This window comes from Papaver somniferum, chromosome 6, assembly GCF_003573695.1.
Source record: "Papaver somniferum cultivar HN1 chromosome 6, ASM357369v1, whole genome shotgun sequence".
NCBI lineage: Eukaryota > Viridiplantae > Streptophyta > Magnoliopsida > Ranunculales > Papaveraceae > Papaver > Papaver somniferum.
Window position 1 is genome coordinate 170,269,741 of NC_039363.1, and position 11,256 is coordinate 170,280,996.

General features: G+C 36.9%; 1 protein-coding gene across 1 annotated transcript; it reads right to left on the bottom strand.

The window, feature by feature from the left end:
* Window positions 1–4,903: 4,903 nt before the first annotated feature.
* LOC113290099 (adrenodoxin-like protein 1, mitochondrial) lies at window positions 4,904–10,681 on the bottom strand. Its single transcript, XM_026539634.1, has 7 exons — window positions 10,563–10,681; window positions 6,734–6,798; window positions 6,261–6,328; window positions 5,948–6,054; window positions 5,662–5,711; window positions 5,404–5,486; window positions 4,904–5,289 (listed from the first exon to the last, which is right to left on the bottom strand). Exons 1-7 carry the CDS (start codon window positions 10,618–10,620, stop codon window positions 5,175–5,177), a joined length of 546 nt encoding a protein of 181 aa, XP_026395419.1. The 5' UTR covers window positions 10,621–10,681; the 3' UTR covers window positions 4,904–5,174.
* Window positions 10,682–11,256: the final 575 nt, after the last annotated feature.

Sequence of the window (11,256 nt, forward strand, 5' to 3'; positions counted from 1 at the left end):
CTGAATTTAAACTGATTGTTGTTATGCCAGGCAATTGCTAGCCCCTTTCGTTTTTCCGACGGACGAAATTATGAACCAATAATGAAATTGAGGTTTTTTAACCTGGCTAAATTGGGGCCTATGGATTTCTTCATCCACCCAATAGAGAATGATAAGGGGTGTCTAAACATTGTAAAAATACTAAACTAACCCTTATAGAAACCTTAATTATTCTAACACAAATACAAATACAAAATCATAACTTAATTAACAAATACAAAAATCATTAATCAAAACTCAATTTATTTTTCAATTTCCATCGAAACCAAAACTAAATCCTAATCAATCACAAACAACAATTAAAATCTTCTCTTGTTGTTTGTAAAAAAAAACCAAAAAACAGACAATTCAAGTGATTGAGTTAAATCCGTTCAAACCATTCCTCTAAGAGATACTCTACAATGATTTACCTCTAAATCTTAAAAATTCACTCATCAAGTTTTCTGAAAATCCACCTATAATCGGTTTATATGTTAAGAACAGTAACCCGATTGTAATTTTAATCGGTTTTTAATGTGAACCTACATAAACCGATTCTGGGTTGATGTGATGAACATCAACTGTAATCGGATTACATTAGTACAAATATAAACAGATTAAGACTACAATCGGTTTACAGTTGACCACGTTTAATCCGATTGTTTAGTTAAAGACTCTGTACTCTTTTCTTCCAATAATCGGATTACATTATCCTCCATATAAAACGATTCTGAAAAAGCTGCAACAAACGAACTCCAGAATCGGACTCTATGAATGAATAAGAAGTCCGATTTTGTTACAAATTTCTATAAATGAGCCCAAGTTACCCAAAAAAAGAAAACCACTTTCATTCATTAAGCTTGGTTCAAGTTTGCAAAATACAATATAAGAAAGCGACAAAATATAAGCATCTGATAGATCAAGTTTTTAACATAAGCAAAATACTCATTCCAACAAATGGAGACCATTGAATTGATCCGGCTCGATCAATTCCTCCCATCTCCTCATGTTGGGATCGTATTTTTTTAGCCACTTCTTGGTGAGCTCCGTGACCTCATTTAACTTATTTACCGGTGGTAATGGACAATCACCACGTACTCTAAGACCGATATAATGTATGTTGTTATGGTTGAATAAAACAATTCTCTGATCCTTAAGCGATTCATCCCAAATGGTGTATTTTAGTGCGTATGTATAGCATGATCCCTTACCAAATAGATGAACAACGCAACTCCACGTTGCCAAGAGATGACCACATAGAGGCATTTGCATCCAATTCTCTCGGGTAATTGGTCCATTCCCCTTTGGCCCTTGTACTCTAACAACCATTTCTTCAAAAATCACTTCTTTGTCTTCTCTTGTTCTTCCTTCCTTCATCATCGATACGTAAAATTCCTTGTCTTCTTGTAGGCGCAATGCCATCATCTTTCTAAAATATTGACATTGGGTTAGGTTCTCATCGTTCGCCAAACCTATATGGCCTATTTGTTCCGATGCAATGTGATAACCACAATTCCCATCCGCATCCACGTCGTCGGTGGATAACACATAGGGCTTAATGATTTCAGGAAGTTTCGAGTAATACTCCTCGAATATGGTGTAACAAGTTCGATGGGGTCTACCTCGTTCATCCCTAGGAGTGCTTCCATCACCAAGAGCGGCCCTTAGAGTCACCATAAAACCCTTTTGTCTTGCTTCTCCCTTCCATTCATGTAACCTTGATACTCGTGTTGTACTCGCTTGACTCTCTTGAGAAGGAACGAATAGATTGTTTGGCGCTTGACTCTCTTGAGAAGGATCGATTGGATCCACATGTTGCGAAGGAGCGCTACTTGTCCCACATTCTCCCTTCTTTGGTCGACCCCTTTTCCTCTTAGCCGGCGCCTCTTCATTATCAATTTGTGAAGGAACGTTTGAAACATTTGTATTAGCTTGTGCGCTATTTGTCCCACTTTCTCCCTTCTTTGGTCGACCCCTTTTCTTTGGAACCTTCGCCTCTTCATATCTAGCGTCTTCATTCTCATGTCTACAAAGGATTCTTTTATGACTCAACAACGGGGTTTTTCCTGTACTCATTGCAACCTTAAACTCTTTCCTTTCTTCCTTCCAATCCATGTTGGTAGGTGGTCTTCCCGTCGGCGGTAGCACCGTTGGTTCTCCGACCGGTACCATATGGGGGTTCGCGGATAGTTTTAACTCGTACTTCAAAAATTTTCTTCCCAAGCCATCCTTTTTTGCGAATTTCTCGATGATTTCCCTTCCATAATCCGTCTCCACAAAGGATTCAAGTGGTTCTTCGGTTGGGGGTGGTTTGAAAGTAAGTTGCTTCCAAAACGGATCAACGATTTCAAAAGGAATTCCTTGTTGGTACTTCGCGATCATGTGACGACACGGAAATCCGAATGTCGTCATCGTCATACATTTGCATTCAATTCTTCTTCCCCCCTTCTCCTTCTCCTTATCCACATAATATTTTTAATCCTTCATCATAGAAATGATTGCCCAGTGAGACACCCTATAATTTAAATTTCTAATCAACCGATGGTGTTCCTTTGCCAGTGACTTTCTTGCTTTCCACCTCTCTCACAAACAATTTCCAAACGATCTTCACTTGAATGACGGCCTAAAACTAAGGCGCATTTGATCTCTATTCCCTTGTCTATAAACCATTGCTTTGAATCATTCCTTTCTTTCCATTCCAAATCGGTGTAATAGTGGGCAGAGGTATCAACACCTACGGGTTTGGGCTGATCTTCGTCGAACGCCGCAACAATCTACAACAAATATCAACAAGTTGATGGTTCAAAATCGGTTTATATGTTACAGTCGAATAAAGCGATTCTCCACAATCTGTTTATATGTTCAACTATAAAGACCGATTAAAGATTTGTGTAAAAAATTTCAAAGTCCACGTCTCGTGTCATATAACCCGATTATTGTTCACATTTCTCCTGGAACTTTAAGAATCGGATTACATATACACGAAAATAAACCGATTGTCGACTTACATGATTATCCAAGTGAAGAAATCGGGTTATGAACATCACCAACAAAAACCGATTCTGGTCACATACCCATCGGGCCAAAAAATTACTACAATCAGTTCATATGGTGATGAACAAAGACCAATTTATGTACCCAATTTGGGGATTTTTTCCAGAATCGGTTTATGTGGTGATAACCGATTTTGGAAAACGATTTTGAATTTTTATTGTTGTTTGGGCGATTGGGACATGCAAATACATGTTTGTAGATCGTTATAATTCATACATGTTTATTAGAAGCATTATCACCTTCTTCTTCCCGACGAATTTGTTGTTGTGCTTGAATAATATCCTCAAGCATTCTTTGCTTGACATCCTCTTCTTCTTTCAACAAATTATCCAATTCGGTAGTATCGAAATCATGATAATCTGATGTACCCACTTCTTCATCACTATTAGAGTCTTCATCATCACTATAAAGTTTCATTTTTGCTAAAAAAAATCACAAATCCTAATTTTTTTCTTTTTTTCCTCTACTTCTTCTTTCCCTCCAAACCTTAAAAAGAGGAAATGAATTTCTACTCTAATCCTAACACTATAATCAAACTCAAACACTAGTTAATATAACTAATACTAACTTAATTAATCATCACTAATTTAATACGAGTATATTAGGTATTAACAAAAATAGTGGGGTTTCTAGAAATTACTTGTTAGTGACCCTATTTTATCATGTAGCTATAGGTCCCAATTAAGTGGCATAGGCCCCAATTTAGCCAGGTTTTTTAAGATAAAATTCCATACTTTTTAGCGGAAACCTTAGTTTCAGATAAGAATATAATGTCTCGATTACGGTATTGGCACGGGTAGTTAAGGTGGTCCTTTGTAATAGGGGGGTCCAATCCCTTGGACATTCCAAGATAAAAGCTTCATATCTTGGCAGGGCTAAAACAAAGAAAAACAGTACAAAAACTGATTCACTAAAGCAGGAAGAGGGTGTTAGAACTAAGATTCAAAAGAGACCAAAGCCACTAAACTTACAGAGAGGAGAGTAGAGAGTCTTGTCTAGAAGAGAGAACTAAGAAGAACAGTAGAAAAAAGGCTCAAAAGAGAAATTAAAGCCAACTTATAACACAGAACCAAAGAAGATGCTCAAAGAGTAGAAAGTTGCACCAAACAGCAGAACCCTAACAACCAGCTTTATAGGAACAAAAACTATGACCAGAAGAAATTAAGAGCAAGATCACACAAGTGCTTTAACAGAAAATAAGCAAGAAAAAACTAAAAATAGAACACATAAATTGCAGTAAGGAAATAAAGCAAGATACTCTATAGTTAAGAGTCCAATTTTGAAATCTAATTCTACTTATATAACAAATGAAATCAGTATCCTTCGGTAGGTAAGATCATCCAGCTAATCAAATAACCAAAGTAATTTCTGTTTGAAGAATTCTTATCATAGTTTTGTTAGTCTGGCTATGCGAGTATTGTATGTCCAAATTTAGAGATCCTAGTTGGGATTAGAAAAGATAAGACAAGAAAATAGTAAACAAATCTAAGTACTTGGAACACTAAGTACACTTCAAAAGTAATGGATAAATAGCAGTAAGTCTAATTGCTTAGCCTAAAATGTTGAAATTCCACAGAAAACCGAAGTTGTATCTGACAGGCTCAAAGTGAGCTTGGTTCTGCTTGCGGGCTCAGCCACTTGAGGCATTTGAAAGTTTGAGAACTCACATTGGGCCTCAGGATCAAGTACAAAAAAACAAGGAAGCTACTATCGTGCGATGACTATATGAACTATGAAGTGCTCTCAGTTAAAGCCTAGATTAAAAAAAATAATTGAATGGGGAATAGGAAAACAAGGGTAGCAGCAACTTAATATTTTGTGTCTGGTGGACTTTCAAATGCAGATGTGAGCTCTGTCCCAGAATGAGTGTTTTATTGAGAGAAGATGAAGATACATAATTCAACAAAATAAAGAATCATACTTATACATATGATAATTTGAGGAAGACATTAGCTCTCTAATCTACTAAGATCGAGAAGATACTACAAAAATGAGATACTTACTTCTTTACATTCATGAAGATACTCAGAGTTCTGTATTCACCAGGGTTTCAATGATGATTATAATGTTGATAGATCTGGAAGCTCTCCTTTAGAAAATGTTTAGTGTGGTTTTGGTACGTGCCCGTCAACGGCAAAATTCCGGGTTGCAGCCGGTAATGCTAAGCGAATACCATCGAGTTCAGGCCGTGCAATCACTTGACATCCAAGACGTGACCTGCATGAGTACACCCAGCAATAATTAACTCTGTATCAATGGGCGCAAAACTGGTTTTATAAGAGGGAGCTGATTATTTCGTTTTGGTAAGCAAAGCATCATAGGTAGACTCACGTTTCGGTTAACCCAAAGGCAAGATCCAACATGTCATTCTCCTCGTCTGTAGGATCTTCTAACTTATTGTACATGTGCGTATCCTGAAATGACAGATGGTTTTCATTTGTTAGCTTGAAATCATCTTTAGAGCATACAAGAAATTCGAAGTGCAATTATGTACATACCATCACAATCACATGACAGATGGTTGTTACTTGTTAGCTTGAAATCATCTTTAGAGCATACAAGAAATTCGATGTGCAATTATGTACATACCATCACAATCACATGACACGTGGAACACGCGAGTGATCCTTCACAAGCTCCTATTATCAAATCAAGAGAACTTATCAGTTACTATTTTGATGAATAACCTTGTTTCACTAAGTGCTATAATATTAGAAGGAAAACTTTTGAGTAACCAATGAAAAAGAAAGGAAAAGGGATCTGAGTTCATCGTTTTGTGTTTTGTACGAGAATATTATACGCAGGAAGGAAATAGATAGATGAGATATGATTAGTTGAAGGTTCGGATACTAAATAAAATACAGCTACTAGGTACCTTCAAGTTCTATATCGTTTTCATGGGCAGCTTCTAACATGGACATGCCAATAGGAACCATGATTTTCGTCTCTTCTCCATCCTTGTCGATGAATGTAACAGATATTCTGCATAATAACACGGATCAAATTAAGGAAACAATAAAGAAATCAACTTCATCATCCGAAACCTATCCAACTAGTTCACTCCTTTGAGGAATTCTTTTTGCAGGCTAACCTGTGTTTCAGTTTTGTCATTTAATTCTGCTGTAATAAGCTAATCACAATCTTATCAAACATCTGTCACAATTACGGTAAAGTTCGCACGAACTTACTTTTTTACTTGTTTATCTCCTTCCCCTTGTGCAGTATCCGCAGCCGAAGTTGAAAGAGGACGAGGCTTCTGAAAATCATAAATTCAGAATATTAGAGTTACTTACTTACTGAGGTTCAGATTGATAATTCGCCAGTCCAATTAATATAACAAGGACGTCAACAACACATAATAATAATCAAAGCATCTGTCATTTCAGGATAGCCCACTCAACTCATAATAATAATGTTAATCCACCAACAGATGGTTCTATCCAAATCTGCCGTAAAAAAATAGAAGGTGGACCTGTCTTAAGACTACTTCTTTCTATCATCAACAGAATTGTTAACCTTCATGTAGTGGGGAAATACTCCCAACTCCGAGACATAGTAATGCTGAAGTAAGATCCTAATGAGATGTATTTGGAAATAACCTAGTGTAAAAACAAAATTAAAGAAACAGATTCCTTCAGAATTAAAGAGAGGTAATACTAACCAAGGTTTTAAAATAGGCCTCGCCAGGTCCTTGCAAGTAACCCCTTTTACTTATAGTAACCGGACCTGCCAAAAGAGAAATTTACTGTATTATATTAGTTTTCGATGTCATTCAAATCACCTGAACAACGTTTAAGCAACTTCACTAATTATCCAAATCTTATAATCCTTAAATGACATCGACATATCCCTTGCACACACCACTATCTAAAATAAGTTGCTAGAATGATCAAAAATCGTAGCACGACCTCATAGGGGTGCCCCCCACTTGAATCAATAACCAATAGGTTAGATATTTAAATACATACTGTAATAGCAGGGGTAAGCTCCATATCAATACTCTACAACAGGCAAGCCCCTACGGTTTGATAAGGCAACTCTCATTCTTTCTATGGAGATATACCCCTACCATTTTGACAGCAGCTGCCTACTTATAATGTAACACTGCTTGACCGCAAAAACAGTCATACAAAATATCTCTATATCGTATATACATAACCTTGTCCTGCCAACACGAAGTACGTCTAAATTTATCTTATTCTAGCCTCAACGATTGTAAAACTGGGAATTTCTCTGGTTAGCACGCCATACAAGTGAATATCCCAAAACCTATTCAACCTCAACGGTTGGAACTGTCACCGCACCTCAAAATCTATTTATTGAATATCTGCAAACCATACATTCATTATTTCGAACCTGCGTTACCTATAGAAATACTCTAAAGGATGAAGCTTTATCATCTACACTTAAACCAACAATGGAATGAAATACGAACGTTGTTCATTATTGGATTTTCCTTATCCTGCTGAGCTCCAAAACGAAAAATAAGTTCATATGTGAGTTCAAAACTACCTTTCAGATCAAGATGGGGGTTTCTAAGACCTAATTTACAATGACCATATCATAATTCTAAGTGTAGGATTTGGAATAGAGAGAGTAGAGAGGATACATACATAGAAGCAATTAGAGACTACATTGTTATAAACTCGACGCAATTTCATTAATGGTAAGACTATGCCTTTTATAGGCTACAAAACTTAACAGAAGATCCTACTTAGACTGCACTAACAAGCTTCCGTTGCGCATCTAACTCCTCATTACTAGGACAATACTAACATTCACTGACCCATTTCCATAGTCTCACTAACAGATCAGTGATTGACTAGTTCTTAAACAACTTACTTATGACTAAGTTAAAACTCTTGCTTATCTTTGTAGTTGGGTATAATCTAGAATTCCAACAGCCTCCCTTAAACCCAAACTACAAAGAACACATTATGCATCGTCCCTTAAAATGGTTCAGTTTGCGCAGCTGCAACCATTTCGAGCATAGTTAATGTTGCTTGACTGTTTCTCCTGGACTCACATGTCACTACGGCATTAACTCGCTTGTTGGAATCACCTTGGGTTTCTTTCACACCTCGATTAATGACAAGTACCTGGTTGAACTTGCTTCACTGTTACTCCTGGTTGTATCCTGGGCTTCTAATTCTCTACCCGAGAGACATACTGATATTGCTGATCAAACTATATGCGCCACACAATCCAAACCTATATACCTTAGGTTCCGAACAGTTTCCTGAACAAGCTTCAACACCCCATCTTTCACCACCGATTCACAAAACTTTTGCAAGCCAAACTTGTACACAACTGGATCTTCGCTATCGCATCTAACCACTACTTGGTCTGCACTACCGCATCTGACCATTACTAAGTCTGCAGTACCGCAACTGGCCATTACTAGATCTGCACTATCGCATCTGACCACTACTTGGTCTGCGATAAATCCATCTATCACAAACAAGAAAAGAAATACAATTAACTATTACATACTTGCGAGAAACCACAACCGAAATGTTCCACTTCGGTGTACACAACTTGCACAAAAACCAGATACACGTATAGTGTCTACTGGGGAACATCACCACCCTATGAAGGAGACCCACAAACATTCTCTTGCAACTGTGGGGAATTTGGCTCCTTTGATGGAGTCCAAAACTCCACACAACCTGCCTCTACTTGGCTGTCCCATGATACATCTTTATCACCAAACTGAATACTTAACAAGCTCCAGCTGCGGCTTCCGTACTTTCCAAGAGAATATTCACTCAACTGAATACATCTTCATATTACCATCAGCACCTTCAAGCATCCAGACCATATGAATTTAGTTCATTAATTTGCAGCTTCACATAACTAGCCATGCCAATCACAATCATCACCATGCTTCCCTGCAGTAAATATTACCATGGTCTAACAAATAGTCAGAACTGGACATCACATATTGCTGTTGCAACCGATATTGCTCGTTTTAACAGCATCGTATCTAGTTTCTTCCAAGAAGCATCAAACTTCACACCTCAAACCTCTACCTTGCTGAATCTTCATTCTTTAACAAGGAATACATGAATAAGTAATTAAACGTCGAAAACAAATGATATCCTTCACCTTGGTAGCATGCTTAACCTGTGCATTTTTGGTTTCATCCGTGGAGTATCAACTCCACAACGAGGACTCACTAGCTCACGGCCATCCCTTGATAATTCAGTATCCACCGTCATCATCAACAAGCTAGAGCTGCGGCTCTATCTGTTTGTTCCAAGACACGAAACCAAACATCCTACTTCTAGCAGGAATTTCATCATACCTATTTAACTAATACGTATTTCTTCTAACAGATTCCAAGCACACAATTTTACCAATCGAACACTGCTACACATAATACATTTCAGTTTAAACAAGAAAAGTAACAGTTTTCTTTCTAAACTTTCCTCGATACTTATTCAGTTTAAAGTTTAAACAAGAAAAGTAATAGTTTTCTTTCTAAACTTTCCTCCAACGGGTTATATGCAGCAATATAACCAGCACCTTTCACATAAATCATCAAAGATTCAAAGAACTTCTTGCCAGTGACAAGAAACAGAAGTATAATGGTTACACAATGAACTTACTGTGGAACATTACTGACCTATGATGCTCACACATAACATAATCACACCGGAAGTAAAAACCCATGATACGTCTCTTGTAACGCAGCGGGAATGGATCGAGCATTTAGCTGCTTCTTCTTCAGATACAAGAATCAACTACCACAATGATGAAAACTAATCACTTTTACAATTTATATATACCCTCTCTTGAACTCTAACAACTCTCTCTACCCTAGCTCTGATACCAAATGTAGGATTTGGTATAGAGAGAGTAGAGAGGATACAGATACAGAAGCAATTAGAGACTCATTGTTATAAACTTGACGCAATTTCATTAATGGTAGGACTATGCCTTTTATCAAAGCAATTAGACTGCACTAACAAACTTCCGTTGCGCATCTAACTCCTCATTACTAGGACAATACAAACATTCACTGACCTATTCCAGAGTCTCACTAACAGATCAGTGATTGACTAGTTCTTAAACAACTTACTTATGACTAAGTTAAAACTCTTGCTTATCTTTGTAGTTGGGTTTAATCTAGAATTCCAACACTAGTAACATACTAACAATCAAAACCCATGATCAAAATGGGTTTTTTAGCTAACAATAAACATAAGACCACTAATTTTATCAAAAATTAACCTAATTCATCCCAAACAAACAGATCATTGATAGGTGAACTCCGTTTAAGACCTAATTGTGAACAAACCCCCACATCAAAAATTCCATAAAATCATCAAAACCCAATATAAAAATGGATTCAAACAACAATAAAAACCAATAAACTGAATAGCCCAGACTCTAATTTTCCACAATATTATGAATAGAGAAAGAGATTGAGCAAGTACAGAATAAAAAAGAAAAAGGTGGAGTTTTTTTTTGAATATCGTACATACCAATTGAAAGTCTTTGTCTGATTAAAGATGAGAACTGCGAGAGTTTTGATCTGAACATGATTTCCTGAAGGAGAGAATAAGATGAACAAGAAGGTGTTTAGGGAACAAGGGTCTGAGAGTTTGAGTAGCGTATTACCACTACTACTATTCGCCTAAAAGAAGGAACTGGATGAGTTGACTCGGGATTTAAGTGAGTTACTTTTGAACCGTTGGATTGAAATGCAAAAATAAACACGATCATTTTTTTAATTTTTTGGGTTGTTATTGGGAGGAAAAGAATAGATACAAGGAGGGAAGGATTTTCGCCAAATTCTAATCAACGTGCGGTCAAAGTCAGATACAAGTAAATATTCTCAAAATACCCACTTACCCACGATAACCTAACTGTCCTAAAGAAAACCCTAAGCCCTCATGAAAACCCATTTGTTGGGTGTTCTTTACTGTAATCTCCCATGTCTATTGACGTATCAGTAAGAATCTTCCTAGTTTTTACTCTTCTTCGTATAGGCGATAATCTAATATATTTCTGAAATCTATCCTACATACTGATGTTGAGGTTTTACCTCTCTTTTTTGGCTAGCATAGCTTAATTACATGTTATTGACATGAGGGGATGTTGATCACGGAGAAGTGGCTTATCTGTTTAACCCATTGTCTATTTCTCTTATTAAAAACTATGCACACATACGATTGA

Excerpts from the sequence above, each read along its gene's own strand:
- LOC113290099 (XM_026539634.1), bottom strand. The coding sequence starts at position 10,620 with ATGTTCAGATCAAAACTCTCGCAGTTCTCATCTTTAATCAGACAAAGA. Across the intron at positions 5,487-5,661 it reads CGTGTCATGTGATTGTGATG|GATACGCACATGTACAATAA; the intron begins GTATGTACATAA and ends CTGTCATTTCAG. Across the intron at positions 5,290-5,403 it reads GCCTTTGGGTTAACCGAAAC|GTCACGTCTTGGATGTCAAG; the intron begins GTGAGTCTACCT and ends GTACTCATGCAG.